The following is a 21274-nucleotide window of genomic DNA, read 5'->3' as shown; positions in this document are numbered from 1 at the left end:
GCTCGGAGGCCTGCAGCGGAGGTGCTTATTTCACAGTGTGGTGATGCAGTTGCTGGGAAATTGGTAATCTGTTTTAATACGATGCATGGGGATAGCATGATATTTCATAATTAAATCTGTCTTCAACAACAGCAACAGAGACCACACAGGTCTCTGAGCGTACACGTCCTGCTGCCATCCGTTTCAAAGTTGCCAAAACTTTTCCCAAGCGCCACGCGCCTGTATGTCTGAATGACACAGGTAATGCCAATAATAATAACTGCTAACACGTGCAAGTATTTAGTGCAAGCCTGGCACTTTGTCCGTCTTCTGCATAAATGAACTTGTTCAGTTCTGACAACAGCCCTGTGAGTAGTAGGCGCCTTTATTTTCTCCACCGCACAAGGGAGGACACTGCGGAGAGTGGTTTGCTTTGGGCCTGAACCTTACAGGGGATCCCATCATATTAAAACCATCCCATACTGACGATCCAAACAAGATTTAAAATATTTACACAGTTACTTGTTAGTTGGTTTCTAGTTGAATTGGTTATGGTTATCTATCCAGTTACGAAAGTTGCAGCCGTGCAGTCACCTGGGCATTATTTAAAAGTATTTACTGTTAAATGCGCTACCCACCAAGAATGAAATAGACCTTTATGAAAACTGTGCAGTTGTGTGCATGTGTGTTTTAAGTTCCTTTTAATATTGAATATTGTCATTGAATGAAATGGGTCAGTGGATTGAAGATGAGGTTAAATTCAACTATTAGAATCACTTTGGTATCCTAAAACATGACAAATTATGAATAAAACAAATACACATAAAAAACAACACCCCCTCCCCCCAAACCATCCTATGTTCTCCCCCCCACCCCACTTTAGAGAGCACGCTCTTTTAGACTCTGCTTGTGGTTGTCACCCTTAATTCGCAAATCTTTCTTGTTGTGTACAATGTTAGTGTACAATGTGTCATTTTTGGCTGGTTTTCCTCTTTTCATAGCAAAAACCACCTCACTGTGTTTGGTGAAGTTAGTTGTTGGTGGAAATTCCCTGCTGATTGAGCCTTTTGCGGTTCTTTCTTTCTCTTTTGTGTTGGTGTATCTCCCTTTTCTTTCCTGCCCTTCAACAAACCTTTGATGCCTGTTCATCTCACCGGTTGCTCATCTTCAGAAATTATTGTGGTTCCTGTTGGGATCCGAGGAAGCTGCAAGAGGGATTCCTGTCACTGTTGATTTTTCTCCTGTGCTCTTGGGTTCCTCCTTTAAAATGAAGTCATGGCCGTGCGGGGCCGGTTCAGAGAAACGTCAGCATCACTGCTAACTGCCACCTCGGATGTCAGTCCTGCTGTCTCATGTCCAGGATGCTTCCCTGGGCCCCTGTGTGGGGGTGGCTGAGGGCTCTGGGCTGGCTGAGAAGCTGTTCAAGGACATTGCTTTTCCCACAGTCCCCTCGTTTCCATCGTTCCTGTCTGAGGGGGAGCCACCTTACTGACACTGGCGAGGCTCTGGCTCTGCTTCCATCCAGTCGATGGCAGCTGCCGGCCATGGCAGAGGCAGCCCTGGCTGTCAGACTGTGAGGCTAAGTCTGGTAGGGCCCTGGAATATTCAGAGCTTTAGTCATTTTCACTTGTAAAGGAGGGTAGTCTTGTCTATCTGGGGGCTTGTCAGGAGGATTCAGTGAGAATCTCATGTGAAGATCTGCTTCCTTTCATAACACCTAATAAATGTTTAACTAGTTGCCATCTTTCCTCAACACCCTTTTACCATTTAACCTCTTCTGCATCTCATCCCCCTTAAGGCTCTCTGACCTTTTAGCCATGAAGAGTGGCTCTTTCCATTCCATCCAGACCAGAATTCTTGTCTTTTTTGTTACTTGGCCCTGATAATCAGAGAGGTTCCAACATGTTTGCAAGGCATCTCCAGCATTCACGTTCTTGCCACTTCCCTGTATCTTAGCATGATTTCTGCACCTGCATCCCAAAGAGGCGGATGAACGGGTCTCTGGCTCTGTTTTCCTCTGAGGAGGATGTGCTGGGCTGCCTCCTAGACCCTTAGAAGCAGGGAAGGACCAAACTGGGTTAGCGCTTGAGTGGCTGCCAGGGGCTTTTGCTGTCACCGTCGGTAGTGTGAAGAACCATTCACCGGTGCAGAATAGTCCTTGGCTGATGAAAACCTCTTTCCTGCTGTTGAACGTGTGATTAAAAGCCTCACGAGAGAGGGGAGCGGTGGGCTTTCAACTAAGAGCTGGGAAAGATCAGATCAGTGGCTTCTTGAGGCTGTTAAAGCCGCTGGAATGACCTTTCGGGCGGAGTGAAGCAAACGAAGCCTGGTGGAAATGAGCATCGTGCTGTTCCTTCGCCCCTGCTGGCTGCTGGCTGCTGGCTAGGCCCTATATGTAACTTAGCAGCTTGTATCAGACTCTACAGTCAGGCCACAGAGTTGAAATCTCTGCTCAGTGACTTGTCACACGTGAGGTCTCTGGGACACCCCCACCCCTTGAGCTTTGTTTCCTCATGTGCAAAAGGAGGTTAATAACAGACTCTGCCTTGCAGATTGTGGTAGGGACCCCCTGAGAAAGTGCCTGCAAAGTCCAGTCCAGAGCTGCTGGAGCTGGTGCTTGATGGAAACTTGGTAATTCCTTTCCAGGGTAGATGACGGTGTCCTTATTCTCAGGGGATGACAGTGAGGCTCAAATAAGTTAATAAGCTGCCCAAGTTCCCACAGCTGGTAAATGGCAGAGCTGAGGTTTCCAACCCAGGTCAGATTGACGTCAAATTCCTGGCTCTTCCCAGCTGCCCCCTCCCCTGGCATTGGGCCTGATGCCCACCGTTGCCCCTCCTCTGTAGACCACTCTAGCTCAGTTAACTGCATTGAAAGTGACAGGAGAGGATAAATAAGGGTGAATTGATCCACAAGGCTATTGCCTTAGCTCTGTTTACAAATGGGCAACATTACCTTTTGAAGAGAGAAAAGCTGAAAAAGTAAGACTGACTAAAATGATGTTGAAAATCACGGTACTGTAAATGGTGCTGAGTCTGCCAGAGGCATGACTGCGTTTGGTCATGGGGGTTAGGGTGCGTGCGGGACTGAGATTGGAAATGGGTGCCCTGTACAGTATACATAAAAAATTATTTTTTTTTAAGTTGCCAACATTGAAAAAATATGAGATATTATGTTGAAATATGAATTTCTGACTTTTCTTAAACTTGAAGATGTGCGACTCTGGGCCCACATGTACTACTGACTTTGATTGGAGCCTGATACTCCTGCCCTCTGTATGTTGGCAAAAGTGCTCTAGTTCACCAGGGTCTCCATCTCCCCGATTGCCCTTGACACTTGAGATAAGAGTGTTGGTTGACATTTATTGTTGCGCTTTTGTTACTGTTCGCACTGTTCCTCTCTAAAATTCAGTAGCTTTTGAGTGTAAACATCTCTTAGATAATGGATTTTGAATATATTCTTGTCTTTGTAGATGCCTGGTATTTTTGACCAAATGCCAGATGTTGTGTATGAAGGATTGTAGAGTGAATTTGAAGCTTGAGATGGTGTTATCTTTCTTCAGAGAGGATTTGCTGTTCCTTCTCAGGCAGGTAGAGTAGAGGGAGACCAATTTAATTCAGTCAAGGATTGGGCCAGTTCACACCTGGGCTTCCGCATTTGTGAGGGCTCCTGTATTTCTGCTTCTGCCTTATTTCTGGGATACAGTTCTTTGGGCTTTTCAGTTTTTCAGAGCTTCCATACAAAATTCCACACGCTGGGTGGCTTAAAACAACAGGGAGAAATTTATGCTCTCGCAGTTCTGGAGGCCAGGAGTCCAAAGTGTAGGTGTCAGCAGGGTTGGTTCCTCCTGGATGCTATGAGACCGCATGTGTTCCCAGCTTCTGGTGGTTGTCAGCAGTCCTTGGCGTCAGCAGTCCCTGGTGTTCTTGGTTTGTAGCTGTATCACTCCAATGTCTCCCTCTGTCTTCACATGGCCTTTCCTCTGTGTCTGTCTCTCCGTGTCCTGCCCTCGCCTCAGAAGAACACCAGTCAGATTGCATTTAGTTCCCACCCCACTCCAGTAGGACCTCATTTTAACTAATTACATCTGCTCAGAGTCTTTTTTCAAATCAAGTCACATTCTGGGGTTCCAGGTGGACATGAATTTCTTGGGGACACAGTTTAGTCCAGTGCACAGCTGCATCCTTGAGGTGATTACCAGTGCTCTTTCTCCTCAGCATGCCGAGCCTAATGTTCCCCTCTCAGCCCCTGTGGGAATACTGAAAGCCCAGCTTCCCTCTTCATGGGAAAAGCCTCCAGGGCAAAATAAGGCTCTAAATGTAGGACTCGTGGCTATGGACTTCCCTTCCCTCCTAGTCCTTCACTTTTGTTTTAATTAAAAAAAATGCTGTCTGGCTTTTTAAGTTGCTGTTTTTGTGCGTGAGAGAGTTGGTCTAACCCAGGCAAACCTTTCGTAGCTGGAAGATGTGCCACCTTGTGTGTGACCATCTCCGGTTCCTGTTCTACAAATCAGGCCCCACGTTTTCCTTCGGAGAGAAACTAGTCTGGGGAAGGGTTTGCAGGCAGTTTCCTTCAGTTTTGCGGTGATTTTCATCAGTGCCTGCAGATATCTTCATTTCCTGGTTTGTTGTCTGCTAGGTGTTTTGTTTTAATGGTTTTTGTTTTTGGCTTAGCATTCAGATTTCTTCCTCTTTCTGACTTGGAGAGTTTTACCCTAAACATCCCTCACTTATGAAATGTTGGTAAGGCAGACGAGACAATATAAGCATATATGCCATCAACTCAGCTTTGTCTTGTCGAGTATTTGGTGGGCCAGGGAAGCAGCGTGCATCTCAAACGGAGATCCCTTGAACAGATTGCCCAGCTAGTTGGTTGCAAAGGACCCAGAGAAGCTTGGGATGAGGTCACCTTTAGGATTCAAGTCCCAATAGTGAGAGTCTGCCCTGTCAGCGTGTGGGCTGTTTCCTCATACTTTGGGATGAGTGACTGGATTTGTCCATACAAGTGCTCGTTTTGGTGATGGTGAGAGGGGATCTGCATTTTCTGAGTCTGGTCCTGCAGTTTGTTTAAACGTCCCCTTCCAGTTAGTGTGAATAATTACAGCAGACACTGGTTGTTCCCCGCCCAGCAGTTCTGTCTCTTCTATCTTGCTCATGGAACTCTGATTTTGTAAAGATGCTGGGTGGCCAATAGCTTCGGATCAGAAGCTAGCCCCAGGGCAGTGAATCTGGGTCAGAGCAGCCCAGCCATCAGAATTATCCTACCGGTAGTTGGTTTAGGAAATGACATGAGACACAGTTCTGACCAAAGAGAAGGAAGAAGTCTGCTGAGGGGCTTCTAAGATGGGTTCTTGCTATTTAAAGAGACACAAAAGAAGGCTTATTACATGGCCTTGGGTTGTTGCCTGAGACTGATGCTCGGAGCTGTGGCAATGATCTTGCCACCTTGCTGGGAACGGACCTGAGGACAAAGCCAGTACAGCAAGAAGGCAGCCCAGGGATCCTGCCTAACGTTCCCCAGTTACCGGATTCACCAACTCTGGAGCTGCCCTACTTCTGGACTTGATGTGATGCAAAATAATAGATTCCCTAAGGTTTTAAGCCATTTTGAGTTCAGCCTTTTATTTGTATCCCAAAACATCCTAATTTAAACTATAGAGAAAAGTAAGACAACTTAAAAAACAAAGTTGGCCGAACCGGTTTGGCTCAGTGGATAGAGCGTCAGCCTGCAGACTGAAAGGTCCCAGGTTCGATTCCGGTCAAGGGCATGTGCCTGGGTTGCGGGCACGTCCCCAGTAGGAGATGTGCAGGAGCCGGCTGATCGATGTTTCTCTCCCATCGATGTTTCTAACTCTCTGTCTCTCTCCCTTCCTCTCTGTAAAAAATCAATAAAATATATTTAAAAACAACAACAACAACAACAAAAAAAACCCAAGTCAAATGCCCCTGGTCCCCAGTGGGAGACAGAGGTGATTAGCACATTAGTCTTGGAAATGACACCTGGATGTTTTCTGCTCTTTCTGATTAATGGGCTGAACACAGATGGGCTTTCTTGGTGTTTGCTAGATACTCATATTGAGCAGCTCCTGTGACCCAGGGGATTCGTTTGATTCTTCATGTTCATTATGCCATTTTATTCCTGAAATGACTCTGCATGGTGAATGATAGTGTCCCCATTTTACAGATGAAGAAAATAAGGCTCAAAGGAATGAAATAATTGCTTTCATGTTTTAGAGATAATGTGTGGCAGAGCTGGGATTTCTACTCAGGTCTACATGATTGTGATTTCTAAGCTTCTACTTTTATTTAATAACTAGAGGCCCAGTGCATGAAATTGGTGCACAGTAGGGTCCCTAGCAGCTGCTGGCTGCCAGCTGGGGCCTCCCCTCCCCCGGCCAGGGCAGGACCAGCTGGGGGAGGGGCCATGGGCGGTTGGCGGGCCGGCCCCGTCCCCCCCCTCAAACTCCTGGTTGAGGGGACAATGTGCATATTAGGCTTTTATTATCTAGGATAATGGCACATTATTTCCAGAAAAAGGGCTCTCTGAAAGATCAGGATCCCCCTAATTTGAATTTATTCATGAGTAAATTAAGCATCAAGGTTTGAGTGAGTTATGATCACTCAGAGCAGAGGACAGCAAACTATGTCCCCCCCACCTAGTTTTGTAAAGAAAGTTTTATTGAAACAGAGCCACAAACACTCATGTGCCTACTGTTTATGACTGCTATTAGGCTGAGTTGTGTCTGAGACCATCTGGCCAAACCTGTTTTTTTGACTGTCTCTCTCGATGGTCAAGGACTGGGACCATCCTTGCTCATCCAGTGTATTGCAAGGTTGCTGGCAGCCAAAAAACTATGTTCAGAATAATGACTCAAGGACCCAGACTCAGGCCATGCCGCTCATTCTCTTGGGCAGTCGAGCCCCACTGTCTGCTTTCTGGACATCTTCAAAGTCCACTGAAAAGCAGGTGATAGTAACATACCTCATCTGTAAAATTAGAAAACTAACTTCCTTGGTCGTCCGTGGGGATTTTTGAAAATGGTTCATTGCATTTCACTCAAAGCAGAATTTACGTTTTGCTTCATTGGGTCACTGTGGGTTACAATTTCATTTCTGTAGAAAGTTAATTTTGGAGGAAGCTGCATGTGCCAGGAGAACCCTGGGCTCAACCTTTTGATGGAGGGGAAGTCAACTCCCCACCCTCCCGTCCCTATAATGTTTTCAGTTCTCTCTTTGTGTTTCTCTGTTGTATTTGTGAACTTGCAAATCAACTACTTCTGGTGAAGAGTCCTTGGAAGGATGTCTGTGGAAGGTGCTAAGAATATACTGAGTTCTGTCCAGGGGTGTGATAAACATGTTTAACAGCTGGTAGGAAACTGCTGGCCTTAGGGAGGGAGCCAGAAACCAGAGCACTGTCCCTTAACCGGCTTCTGTGTTGACCTGGGAGGTGCTAGATTATGGGGATGTCCACAGGGTCCTGGGAGGGTCCTTGGCAGCTGGGGAGCCTGAGGACTTAGGCCAGTGGCTATTTACTAAGGGGCATGAAACTGTCCCAACCAACGTATTAGGATCTGGTATTGCTGGACTGCTGCCTCTTGGCTGAAGGTGACCTTTGGCTATTTCAGAGGTGTTTGATCCTGGTGTGTTGTAAATTGAGACCCAGATTTGGCCTCATAATTGTCAGTTTTTAGTCCATAATTATCCAGCTTGTTGGTTCCATGGGTCCTTTGCTTGGCTCCTGACAGTGTGAAATGACTTTTCAGCAGAGGATGGGGTACTACGCCCCAGAAGGAAACAAGACACTTAACTTTAAAAGTCCTGCTTCTTTGGTGCTAGAGGAGATCCCTACTTTTTAGTGAAGGAACTGCTGAAGATTCTCGTATAATGTGGGTGAATGCTAAGTGGGCTTTCCTGAGGTATTAGAGTTTGGGACTCAGGCCTCAGATGCTCACAGGACCGGACAGATGGCAGAAGTGAGTGAACCAGGCCTGTGACGGGCACCTGGGGGGAGGGGAAACTGGTAGAGCAGGCCGGGAATATAGTCTGTCTGGTGGTTCAGGAAGAAGGGAGGGTGGATTTGGATGACCAGCTAGCAGTCTGCCACGGGAGGAGGTTTTGCCCTTCTGTGCAGAGTGTCCAGACAGCCTCTTTCTGGGGACATTTGAATAGAGACCTAAGAAAATGAGGGAATTAGCCATACTGTTATTAGGGGAAGGAATTCCAGGTGGTTCACCAGTTCAGAAGCATGTACCAGTCAGTTGCTGGTGCTCTCAAATTTATTTATTCTCTGTCCTTCCTTTGCAGGCTCTATTTCCCAGGCTCTCTTCCCATTGTCTTCCATTTTGGTTTGGCCGGTGGGAGGTGGTAATGAGTTTAGAAGGTGGGAGGAAGAAGGAAGCTAGACTATTTCTTCCTCTCACCTCCCCCTTAGGTGGCATCTCCAGCAGTGTCTGTGCTTCCTCCATGGTCCGTGGAGGTCCCACGTGGCCTGCTGTTTAGGTGCTCCCCTCCTCCCTTCCCCTCCCAGGTGCCTCTGCCATAGTCCAGCTGTTGCCTGGCAGTCCTACCTGGTAACACTACCTCTTTCTTTTGTTCCTCTGGCTCTTTAGGGATGGGTTGGCTTTCTACGTTGCTGATCTTTGGGTGGCCTCATCTCCTGTTTGGCTGGGTAGGTATAATGGATGAACAACCAGACCAGTGAGGCTGTATCAGGGCGAGTGGAACGAAGTGAAAACAGGGAGGTTGTGGAGGAGCCAGGACATACGGGGCCGTCAGTGGCAACTCATCCTTTTTTCCTTGTTATTTTTGTGATCTCCATCTACTCCTACCAAGATAATTGGCCTTTGTTCTATAGAGTCAGTAGGGATGTTAATTTTAAAATTTAAATCTACTGAAGTCTCTCACATTGGTGTGCCTTTATTCATTCTTTAAAAATGTATCAAGTTTTGAATTACGTACTTTAAAATGATTACGATGGTGAATTTTATGTTAAGTGAATTTTACCACAATTAAAAAGCCTGAAGTGGGCAAGTTACCTATAATTGGCAAATTTAAGTTTTATCTAAGTTTAAGAACTAACTGAAAGGGAATTAATAACACTTAATTTCAGTTGCAGAGAATTAAAGGCAGTTTTATCTTAACACAGACAAAAAAGTATCAATGTAAAATGGTGCAGACTCTGTGGAAAATAGTTTGGTGGATCCTCAAAAATGTAGTGCACTAGGCTTAAAGCAAACTTAAAGTAGCTGTGGGAAAATTTTAGACTTAGCAAAGGTTGAGGTGACCTGTTCCGAGTTCTGAGACTTGACAAGACCAAGGATATGGCTAAGGATGGGTGGCCATGCATGGCCCTGGAAGTCCCTGGTCAGCACACCTGTGCGTGAGAACCCTGAATAGAGTATTGTAAAAGGATGTTTGTGGCTTGTAGAGCATTGTAACAGTTAGGATGGATATTTGTGGTTTGTGCAAATAAAAGCTTGCTTGACCCCAAGGCTGCTGCTGTTTGGGCTTGCTCCCTGCGTGGAGAAGTCCGAGGCAGTCACTGGCCAGTTTCAGTAAATCCTCACTTGCTGTTTTAGACCTAATTGGAGTCGGTGGTCTTACTCTCTCAAACATTGGTCCACAACAAAAAGGCTTGTCTTGTCCTCTTTCTTCTGGCTCTGATTGTGGTGACAGTCCTCTGAGACAGTGAGGTGAATGTCAAGAGTTTGGAGCTTCTGCCTGTGACAGAGCCTTTGAACCTGCTGTCTACTTCTAGGCTAGGTATGTGAGACAAAAAGCCTTTATTTGTTTACAACCTTGTAGTTGTTTTTTTTTTTTCTTGAGCAATTATTTTTGCCGTTGTTGTTTATTTTTGAGCAACGCATTTGCCCCTTCAGCGCACACAGGCATTGCTCAGTGCCTGGCCTGTTGTCAGTCTCCATAAATAATTGTTAGATGATTGAAGAACATACCCTCTCTCACTGCATTAGACTTCTTCTGGTTATGAGTGACAGCAAGCCACATAGACAAAGAAAAAAGGGGCACTTATTCATTCAAGTAACTGAGAAATCTAGGGCTTGAGCTGGTTAGGGCTCAGCATCCCCACACCTTTCTCTCTGTCTCTCTGAGCCCACTCTTCTATGGGTTGGCATCTTTCCTAGGTGGGCTTGCTCTACCTGATAGGGGGAAAATGGTCCCAGGTAGCTCCAGGTTTACAAGATTATCAGAGCTCCTACTTCTAGAAGAGTGGTTGGCAGACTTCTTCCTTAAGGGATGAGATAGCATTTCAGACCGTAGGTCTCTCACAGTCCTTAGCTCTGCCGTTGTAGCAGGAAAGCAGCCACAGATAATATATTAACAAATGGGTGGCTGTTTTCCAGTAAAACTTTACTTACATAAATAGGTGGTGGGCTGAGTTTGGCCCTTGGGTCATTGTTTGCTGACTTCGGTTTTGGACGGAGATAAGGCCTCACTTCTGGTTCAGGTAGAAGTTGTAGGGAGGACCCTTGGTTGTGGGGCAGATGCTGTGTCCAGGGCTGATTTTAGGGGCAAAAATAGAATATAGGGGACTAGCTGTGGTTATGGGAAATATTAATCATGCTTTAACTGTGATTGCTTTGTTCTGGTTAAAAGAAAGGACATTCTAATCTGGCTGGGGACTGTATGCCCTTGGGACCCAGGAGTCAACCTTGGACCTGGGAGATAACCTTGGAATGCTGTCCATTCTCATTCAAGAACTGCCTGTTATCATGGAAAGATGAACAACCTTGTTGCCCACACAATTGAGTCGCAACACAGTCTGCATAGCCTACTTCCTCATGCCTGTAATCCCTACTTCCCCATTGTAAGCTTTGTCCTACCTGATATAAGCAGCTGGTTTATGGTGGGGGGGGCGGGGGGAGCCTGCAGAGCAAATTTTTGTGGATGACCTGCTCTCTCCCATACCGCCGGCATTATTGGAATAAATGGTCATATATGAATCAGCCTTGTCTCTGCTTAATTGGCTTAAGTAGTGACAGGCAGCCCAGACCCCTTGGGTGTCCGGTTTCACTGGGACTGGGATGAAGCCAGTCAGGCACTCACTTTAGCCACAACTTTTACGTGAGTGTTGTCAGTGGAAATAGGGTTCTTCCACGCCACGAAAAAAGCGTTTGAGGGACCCACGAGCAGGAGAATGAGATGCAGAGGTAGATTGATTGGAGTGAAAGCAAAGGACTGTTCCCCAGGTGCCGGGTGTCTCATCCACAGCCGGGTGGCCTAGCTCGTCTCACTGTGGAGGAAGTCCTGGGCCTGGTGAGCATCGGTGCTGACCAGGAAGATCAGGACCCAAACTGTGATGTCATCACCCAGGGCTCCTGCCGCGCTCAGGCCTGCTGTCGGAGCCCCATGGCTGCTACGCTGCCAACGAATGGGTGAACACTTGCTACCAAGAATTATATTATCTCAGGCTTGGGAGAGAGCAGGCTTTCTTTCAGACTAACCAATCTCTTTCCCAGTCCTTCTTGGGCTCATGCTGGGTCCTCCCCATCCAGGTTGGCCCTTTTCTCAGAGTTTCCAGTCTAGATGCCTTTATGTCACCATTTTGGCTACCACTGCGCCTTCCTCAAAGTTCTGCTTTGTCATCGGTTTCTACTGCCCATGTGTCTAGTAAAGGAATTTCTCCCACTCCTCCCTCAAACTCCCTGGGTTGTTCCAGGGAGATTCTTCCTGCCTGCTCTGGAATTAGGTCCCCTTGGTGGAGGGTGCCGCCTTCCCTGGGGGCCTGGGCGTGCTGTGGCTTCCCAGTGAATCAGGTCCATTTGTTCCCTTTCTTACTAGCTACCTCGCTAACAGCAAACCAGATAAAGAATATCTATCTTGCAATATTAAAAAAATCAAGATTAATACAATAAAAATCCACATGTGCAAAATATCAAACAAGGCCCGGATGAGGGTGGGCTAGTGAGGCATGTCAAGGCTTAGGGCCGGCTGTGGCCAGGCCATTGCCCAGCCTGTGTTACCTGCCCACCTCGGTAAGGAAGGGAAGGTGTGTAGCCAGAAGGCACCTTCAGACAGAACACAGTCAGTCCCTTAGGAAAGAGGGGTGCTGCTTTCAGAAGAAAGGGATATTGTTTGTCTGCCTTGGCACTATGTGCTTTTCATGTATGTTTTATTCTCTTATTCTTTTCCCTCAGAGCAAAGCTCACTTTATAGAAGAGGAAGATGAAGAACAAAATAAGTTGCCCAAGGTCACACAATCTTACATAGAATCTGAGGCAAGGTTTTGGTCCTCTTTGGACTCCAAAGCATGAATTCTTGAATTTTTGGCATTGATTAAAGCTGAGGCCTGTTAGAAACTTTGCCAAAGGCCCTGAGCTATTAGTTATCCTCTGTTAACGAGTGGCCCCAGGTGGCTAGCCTCAGTCACCCCTTCCTGGCTCTTTGTTCTGGTTGGCAGATGGCTTTCAGAAGTTGAGAGAGCCAGAAGCTCTCACCCACTTTTAGAATTAGCCCCTTGTTTCAAAGCAGCAAGACATCGGTGCATATTTCCAAATTAAATTACAGACACTGCGAGCGTTAAGTGGCAGGTGAGCTGCACTTTAAATAGATCACATTAATTCTGGCAGTGGAAGCGGAGCCCTGCTGAGATAATTCTTATCATCAGCATCGCTCTGGCAAGCTTTAGAAGCCTTCTGTAGCGGTAAGCAATTTGGGAAATTGAGAGGTGAAAACACACCTTGAAGTGTTTCATGTGCATTCAAGGTCAGAGGGAGGTGACTGCAGTTTTCAAGAGAGATGGCGGGTAAGTCACTTGATGCTAAAGGTGATGGATATCCGTATGGTTGTCTGGTGTGTTTCAAAACAGGTTTGCTGACGGGCCCACTCAGAGTACTGCTCTCACCAAACTCCCCCTGCTGTGGTTTCTGAGAGAGGCTTCGAGTGGAAAGAAGGCTGTTAGCACACTCGTGCAGTTTGGGTTTGGGAAAGGGATTAGTGTCGCATTTAGGCATCGAGACAGAAGATGGTCCTGAGCGAACTCCCCTGTTGGTGGCTTTTCTAGTCATTCTTGGGACGTTTATTGTAAATGATCCCAGAGGTTGGCATGATCCATCCAGAAGTATGTATGCACACTCCCTGTACATACACATTTAGATACTGTTAATAGAAAAAGGGAAAGAGGAAACAACACAAATGCTCTCATATAAGAAGGTAATTATTAAGTAAACGATGGTTAGTCATCATGGTCTGTGCATTGTGCTCAGTGCTTTACCTCCCTTTTCTCCAGTTACCTCAGGAACCCAGATGTTCTGCACTTTGGGCCTTTTGTTAAGGAAGAGGAATCCAAACCTTATCATGTTTAAGTGACCTGCTCAGGGTCATTCTACTGAACAATCTTTCACCTGTTGTTCTGTCCACTAGTCTGGAAGTTTGTTGGAGACGAGTCCTTCCAGTCTCTGCCTACTAGGCCATAGTCTCGCCCAGTCCATGGCTCCTGGCTGAGCTGAAATATTAGAGCGAACGTACTAACCCAACGCCCAGTGTGTGATGTGTGTATGCACATCCTTCTGGAGGGAAGGTTCACACACCTTGCCACATTCTCAGAGGGGTCTTGGGACCTGTTAGGCTCCTGGATTAGAATCCTTGTCTGGTCACAGACTCAGTATTTTCTCTCTTAGTATATTGAGCATTTGTGCACAGGATCATTTTAAAGAACGTAGACGCCCTCCTCACTTGGCAAGGCAGGGTGATTTTGTGGTTTGTCGTTCGACAGCTCTCAGTCCCTTCTGCTGTATTGCTTACTGTGAATTGCTGTGTGGGTTCCTTCACTTGTCCAGGCCTTGGACCTTGCCTTTGACATGGACATGACCTTGGTGGTTATGAGGACTGAATTCAGATATAAAATGTTTACTACAATGGCTGGTGGACTTAATGCTTAATAAATAGTATTGGCTGTTGCTGCTGTTACTGTTATTGGCAGCAGGTAAAAGTGTTGATGTGAAGTAAAGAAAATTGATTACAAAATTAGGTATACACTAGAATTACAACTAGAAAAATATCTTTGTGGGTGTGGATAAAAACAGGGGGGATGTGAGGAGGTACAATTACTATTTTATGGATAAAAACAAACTTTCTTAGCTTTCCCTTACAGCCTTACACCTGTTCCTTTCTCCGACCTATGGAACTCTCTCCTAAGGAATTGGAAATGAGGACAACTAGTTATGTACAAGGATGTTCAAAGCAGTATATAGGGAAAATTGGTAACATAACATGTTCCCAGCTGTAGAGAAATAAACAACAGGGAAGCCATCAAAAATCATATTGCCAAAGATCTTTAAATGTTACAGGAAAATGTTCATAATAAAGACGAGAAAAAACAAATGAGGGTATAAAATTATGTGTGTGTGTGTGTATTTGTATATACGTGTATGTATACATATGCACCCATATACAATACACACAATACAATGGTATATTAGTTACTTACTATAACAAATTACCAGAAAGCTCATGGCTGAAAACAACACAAATTAATGTTCTTACACTTACGAAGGGCTTAGTTCAAAGCCTATTTCACTGGATTAAAGTGAAGATGACATCGGGCTGGTTCCTTCTGGAGGCCCCAGGGTAGAATCTCTGGCTTCCAGCATTCCGTGGCTATGGCTGGCTGCATCATTCCAATCTCTGCTTCCATGTCACCTGCTCCTCTTCTGTCCGATCTCCCTCCACCTCCCTCTTATAAAGATACTTGTGATGATTATGGCCACAGAGACTCCCCAGAATAATCAATGACCTCTCCTTCTCCAGACCCTTAACTTAATCACATCTGCAAAGTCCCTTTTGCCATATAAACTAACACTCACAGGTTCCAGGGATTAAGACATGACTATCTTTGGGGGTTATAATTCATCCTATCACAGATGTTGATTTTGTATAAAAAAAAGTACAGAAAAAAGAGTGGAAGGAAATACTTGAAGATGTTAACAGTGGCCATCTCTGGATGGTGGACTTGAGGTCGTTTTTATTTTCTGTATACTCTTTGGTATCTTCCTTTTCTGTGCTAAGGAAGTAGTTCTTTTACAATCTTCAAAGATGCTCAGGGAAGGTTACTGAAGGCGATGCGATGCACATCCCAGGCCAAGGGCCACAGCGCCTGTCCCGCTGTCTCCGCAGAGCCCGTGTTCTGGTTCTACGTGAAGGAGGTCCTCAGCAAGCACGAGCTGCAGCGCTTCTACTCCCTGCGCCACATCGCCTCAGACGTGGGCCGCGGCCGGGCCTGGCTGCGCTGCGCCCTCAACGAACACTCGCTGGAGCGCTACCTGCACATGCTCCTGGCCGACCGCAGCAGGCTCAGGTACCCACTGGTGGGGTTCTGGGAGGGCGTGTAGGCGAGTGGTTGAAACCACGGAACCTGGAGTCAAAAGCCTGGATTTACACCCTAGGGTCCCCCCCCCCCCCCCCGCTCACAGTCAGTCCCATTTGTTACATGAGAGAAGGCCTGTAAAGGGCTCAGCACGGCACCTGCATAGAGCAAGCACTTACATGCTCGTTATTAATAAGGCTGGGGTGTAGGGTGTGATCTATGGTCACAGATCACAGCCTGCTCCTCACTTCATGGAATTTGAGTTCGGGCTCTTTTCCAGTTCAGAATTTCTTTCTCTTTATTTTTTTAAAAATATATTTTATTGATTTTTTTACAGAGAGGAAGGGAGAGGGATAGAGAGTTCGAAACATCGATGAGAGAGAAACATCGATCAGCTGCCTCCTGCACATCTCCTACTGGGGATGTGCCCACAACCAAGGTACATGCCCTTGACCGGAATCTAACTTGAGGCCTTTCAGTCCACAGGCTGATGCTCTATCCACTGAGCCAAACCGGTTAGGGCAATTTCTTTCTCTTTAGATATTGGGTGTTTCCTGCCCAGTTTCACGTTTTGTCTTTACAACTGTTTCTGTTTTCCTTTTTTGTTAATCAGTACCAAACTGACTGAAAAAAATATGGAAGTTTTAAGCTGGGAAGAGAAGTCATTGGTTATTAAAAAACACCCCCCCCCCCCATTTTATTGTATTTTCCTTTTTCCTTTATCATAAAGTTCACTCTGTCAGGTAGCACTAGCCAGGTTATGCTGCCATAACAAACATGATGAAGACCACAGTGGCTTGAGACAGCCGAGTTTATTTCTTCCCTCTGCTTCATGTCTCTCGTGGGAGGGCAATTTCTTTCTCTTTAGATATTGGGTGTTTCCTGCCCAGTTTCACGTTTTGTCTTTACAACTGTTTCTGTTTTCCTTTTTTGTTAATCAATACCAAACTGACTGAAAAAAATATGGAAGCTTTAAGCTGGGAAGAGAAGTCATTGGTTATTAAAAAACACCCCCCCCCCATTTTATTGTATTTTCTTTTTTTTTGATCATAAAGTTCACTCTGTCAGGTAGCACTAGCCAGGTTATGCTGCCGTAACAAACATGATGAAGACCACAGTGGCTTGAGACAGCCGAGTTTATTTCTTCCCTCTGCTTCATGTCTCTCGTGGGTGAACAGGGATTCTCATCGCAGGGACCCAGGCTGATGGAGGCTCCATCTCTATAAAGATGTGCTTGCACTAAGCACTGGCTCGTAAAGCTTCTGCCCAAAGTGATGCTTCACTTCCTCACATGCACTGGTCAGGCAAGCTCGGCAGGGTGGGGAGATGTGGTTATGCCACAGCGATGGGGAGAGGGCACTGAATATGCTCCATGGTAGCACAGTCAGCCACATTTTCTCCAAAAACATTGATATTCCTGTCATTTTTCCTGTGCTCATGATGTCTGTGATGTTTCTCTCTCTCTCTCCCTGTCTCTCTCTCTGACTTTGGCTGTTGTTTTCCCTCTGAGAATGGTGGGCCAGACTTGTAGTTTTTTGTCACCTGACGATACAAAAGGACAGTGATCAATCCTGCCCTGATTCCTTGAGTAACTTCTGCATCAGCAGTGCCCACATCCTCATTAGTGACGTTCCATTTAGCTCAATAAGTTGGCATTTCATTAGTACCGTGATACGTTCCATGTCTCAAGTCTCTCCTCTGTTTCTTCAGCCCCTAGGGTCACCTCTCTTCTGGTAATTTAATAGGCATTCTGGGATCGTGTGCTAGGGCTCTCACAGATACCTTTGAAGTTCTCACATTGATGCTGACTGGGGTGCTTTGTCCAGTTGTATGCTCAGGCTCTGTGGGTCTGAAATGGGAGGGGTGGGGCCAGGACGCCTGGTGCTGCCTGCATCTGTGTGCTGCCTGGGGTCTGAGGTGACTGTCTGTGTGTACCTCCTGAGCGTTAACTAGCATTAATTAAGGAGAACATACTCATGTTCCTAAAAATGAATTCTAATCAAGCTCTTCCCACCACATCATTTGCAAGTAGCTCAGAGTTGTATACTCCACATCAAAGTTGAATTAACAATGAGCAGTTGAAGTGAATCCAGCTGTTAAGAATCATAGTTGAATTTACCTAAATCACTAGTCACTTTAATCTACTTTGCTGTGGGAAAACCAAATTCATTTACGTACATGAAAATGGACTCAGATTTTTAAAGGATCAAAATTTGGGGAATCAGAGGTACTGTTGCCGGGCCAGCTTGGACGCGTGGTTTGTGCTTCCCCTGCCATTCTGCTCGGTCCATGTACTGAGCACGCGTGTCCTCTCTCTTTCTGTTAGTTGTATTCAGTCACCTGTGTCCAGCCTCCTGCCGAAGTACAGCTCACTCACCACGGACTGTGCTTTAGTGAAATTTAACTCTGACTCCACTCATTTAGAGTTCTCTGACCTGGCGGGGAAGTCAGAGGTTTGAGGGCATTTGCTTGTTACCGCTTAGCAGGGGCTGGATAAAGAGCTGGGAACTGGAAGGGGGAGACCTGCTTTTGAGCTGCATTTATTGCTGAATGACCTTGGACAGACTCTGTAGACCTCTCTGGTCCCTTCTCCCACTTAGATTTGTGGGGCCTTTTGAGCTTCCCAGCCTAACTTGGGCTTTTGGGTCTATAGCCCAAGCAGATATTACATACAAATGCTGTGGTTGATGGACCGTGGACTTTATAGTTTCTTTCTGAAATGCTCTCTTCTTGTGTTAGCCCCGCTTGGACTTCCTGTCTGTCTTTTGGAGACCTTGCTTGAGTGGAAGTCACCCCTCTGTTTGTCCCCGTCTGCTGCTTCATAAACACCACGTTTACATTTCATGCCTATTTCAGTGCTGTCAAGCTCAGGGGACTCTAACGATCTCGGGGGACCAATGAGGAAGTCGTAGGGTCTGTGCAGTCAGTCCTTAGTTTATAACCAGAAGCTTCATCCCAGCAGAGACTCCTGTATTCACTCTGCCATGACCAGGCATGGCTTTTCCCGGAAGCCTGATAATGGAACTGTCTGGCTAATGGGCACAGAGAGCCACTATTGAGAGCCTTTCCCCTTTCTCTTTCAATTTGCAGCACTTTTTATGAAGACTGGTCTTTTGTGATGGACGAAGAAAGGTCTAGCATGCTTCCTACCATGGCAGCTGGTAAGCCCGGGCAAGGCGGGTGATGGGTCCTGTGAAGCAGAGGAGGGATTTTCCTTATTCCTCAGCAACTTGAGGCACTTGCCACTGCCCTTCCTCAAATGGCATTGAATTTGATACCCTGGCAGGGAGAGCATGGGGTTGAGGGTTTTTTGCTGTGGCTTTGCAAGTGTAATATAAAACCTGGGGATTGGAGACAGGAGACCTGCCTTTGAAGCCTGGTCCGACCCCTTACCAGCTGGGGACCTGGGGCAGATGCTGTTACCGTTACTTTCCTCCTCTGCAAGGTGGGGGTCTGGACGGCACGGCCATCGCCATATGGGGCTGTGAGAGAATCAGATGTGATAGTCATGTGCACCATTTGTCAACATGCAAACCTGGGATGATGTTTATTTGTGAATTATTAAATTGTTTATCATTTGACTTGAACTCAAAGGGTAAAACCACCTAACAGAAGTGGGCAGCTTGCTTCTTTCTTCTAATTCCTTTGTTACCTCCTTTTTCTTTTTCTTTCCTGAAAGTTTGCACCAAGGCCCACATATTGAGAGTTATGTTAGCCTAGGCCAGTGGTCGGCAAACTCATTAGTCAACAGAGCCAAATATCAACAGTACAGTGATTGAAATTTCATTTGAGAGCCAAATTTTTTAAACTGAAACTATATAGGTAGGTATGTTGTTATTAACTTAATTAGGGTACTCCTAAGGCTTAGGAAGAGCCACACTCAAGGGGCCAAAGAGCCGCATGTGGCTTGTGAACCGCAGTTTGCCGACCACGGGCCTAGGCCATTGATGAGGAAGAGTCAGGGTTTGACCGTGATTTCCTGTGGGTCATAGGATACCAGTGCAAATTTTTGCATAAGCAATGCTACTAATGACATTGGTGCACCTTTTGTGGTTGCTTACTGAGCTGAGTGTTTTTGGTAGGTGATGGTCTTTATAGTTAACCTGTGAAAGAGATATTGTGCCCCCATTTTACAGATAAGGGAACTAAAGCTCAGAGAGGTTATAAATGGCTTGACCAAGGTCTCGTAGCTTATACGTGGCAGTGCTGGGATTCAATCCAGGCAGTCTGACCTCAGATCCTATGGCTTACCTTCCCTCCTACAGAGAGGAAGAGAATTTGGAGTGACTCAGCTGCTGTGATAGCTGCTGTCTACTGACCCCAGTTTTGGGAGGTTTCAATCAGCGTCTAAGATCAGTGTGTGCCCTCCTGTGCACTGTACTGTCTGCAGCTTGTTTGTCATGTTAGAGGCGTGACTGTCCAACAACACACACTCCATGCTTTTCTTTTTGTGCGGAAGGTCTGAACTCCATCCTCTTCGCGATCAACATTGACAACAAGGATTTAAATGGGCAGAGCAAGTTTGCTCCTACTGTCTCGGACCTCTTAAAGGAATCAACGCAGAATGTGACTTCCTTGCTGAAGGAGTCCACGCAAGGAGTGAGCAGCCTTTTCCGGGAGATCACGGCGTCCTCTGCTGTCTCCATCCTCATCAAACCTGAGCAGGAGACCGACCCCCTGCCCGTCATGTCCAAGCACGTCAGTGCAGGTGAGGGAGAGCGTGTGAGGTAGAGCAGAGGGGCCAGGTAAAGGATGACAGGCCGTGGCCCAGATGGACACACCTCGTCACCTGAAAGTGCCAAGGGGCCTGAATCTGACGCACTTGCATTCTCAGCTCACATTTATTTTTATTTTTTTTACCCTTACTGAGAAAGAGCCTCACCTAGATGGGAAGATGATAGGGTAAAAGAGCAAAAGGTCAGCCAGAACAAACTGAAAGCAAGGGTGTGAGGGCCACGGGAAGCCAGATGAGGTTGATCTTCATTTATTCATTCCTTTGTCCATTCGTTCATTTGTTCATTTAATGCATTGTGTGTGCTAGGCTATGAGCCAAGTAAGACAGATTACCGGCATTCAGCTGTCAGTCTTCTTTGGGATGGGTGGGTAGACATTTAATGACAAATTATATATATAATTAATTATCCTGATAAATGGGATGGAAGCCAAGCATAGGGTGCTATGGAGAGTGTATACTATTGGGCTTGCCTTTTTTGGCGGGGGAAGACATTTAAGTGGAGGCCAGGGAAAGGGATTAATTAATTAATTAAGATTAATTTTGTGACATGTTTATAACCGCCCTGAGCCTTCTGGGACATCCAGAATTTTGATAAAGAAAAATTGTAAATTTGGGGTTTAGTACTTAGTCTTGGTATTCTCAAATGCCTTAAACAAGGCAGTAATGATGGTCATCCCTTTGGGGTTATTAATGATTTTGAGAACTCAGAATCTTATGGTGTCTTTGCTACACACTGGCTTTATCTGTTTGCCCTCTCCTTCCCAAGCAGAGTTCCCAGGTTAATGAGATAGAAGCAGGACTATGAGGGCTTTGTGTAACAGAGACAATGGAATTTGTATACCCAAAGTAGTGTTTTTCCATTCATTGTGGACTCCCTGCTTTTGACATTGTCTCCAGAGTTGTAATGCCCGGGTGAAGCATGTCACACATTGGTTTAGATGGGATGGAGTTTTGGGAATAGGTTCAGGGTGATGATTAAGATGTGTAAACTGGCTCATCTAAGTACTGGTCACCAAGGCAGTCTTATTTTCTGTTTCCATTGGCCTTGTGTAACAAACAGTTTAAAAAATGTAGTGGCTTAAAACAACCATGATTTATTATTTTTTTATGATTCTGCGTGTGGCTTGGCGGGATGGTTTTTCTGCTGGTGTCACCTGGGCTCACATGGAGCTGCATTGGCTGGCAGCTGAGCTGGAAGATCCCAGACGCCCCCCCTGTGCCTGGAGTTGGTGCTAACTA

The 21274-nt window shown here is 46.1% G+C and overlaps 1 protein-coding gene across 1 annotated transcript in view; it reads left to right on the top strand.

Moving 5' to 3' along the window:
• The window catches only part of SNX29 (sorting nexin 29), a 447929-nt gene that overhangs the window by 46404 nt on the left and 380251 nt on the right, over nucleotides 1–21274 (top strand). Inside the window, exons 5-7 of the mRNA XM_081089509.1 lie at nucleotides 15111–15291; nucleotides 18391–18461; nucleotides 19760–20008. Of these exons, the coding sequence (XP_080945635.1) occupies nucleotides 15111–15291; nucleotides 18391–18461; nucleotides 19760–20008 (501 nt within the window). The remainder of the gene's footprint in view (nucleotides 1–15110; nucleotides 15292–18390; nucleotides 18462–19759; nucleotides 20009–21274) is intronic.

This window comes from Myotis nattereri (genome assembly GCF_964212035.1).
Source record: "Myotis nattereri genome assembly, chromosome: 4".
NCBI classification, from domain to species: Eukaryota; Metazoa; Chordata; class Mammalia; order Chiroptera; family Vespertilionidae; genus Myotis; species Myotis nattereri.
The sequence above is the reverse complement of the archived record's forward strand: the minus strand, read 5'-3'. Positions and strand labels throughout refer to the sequence as shown.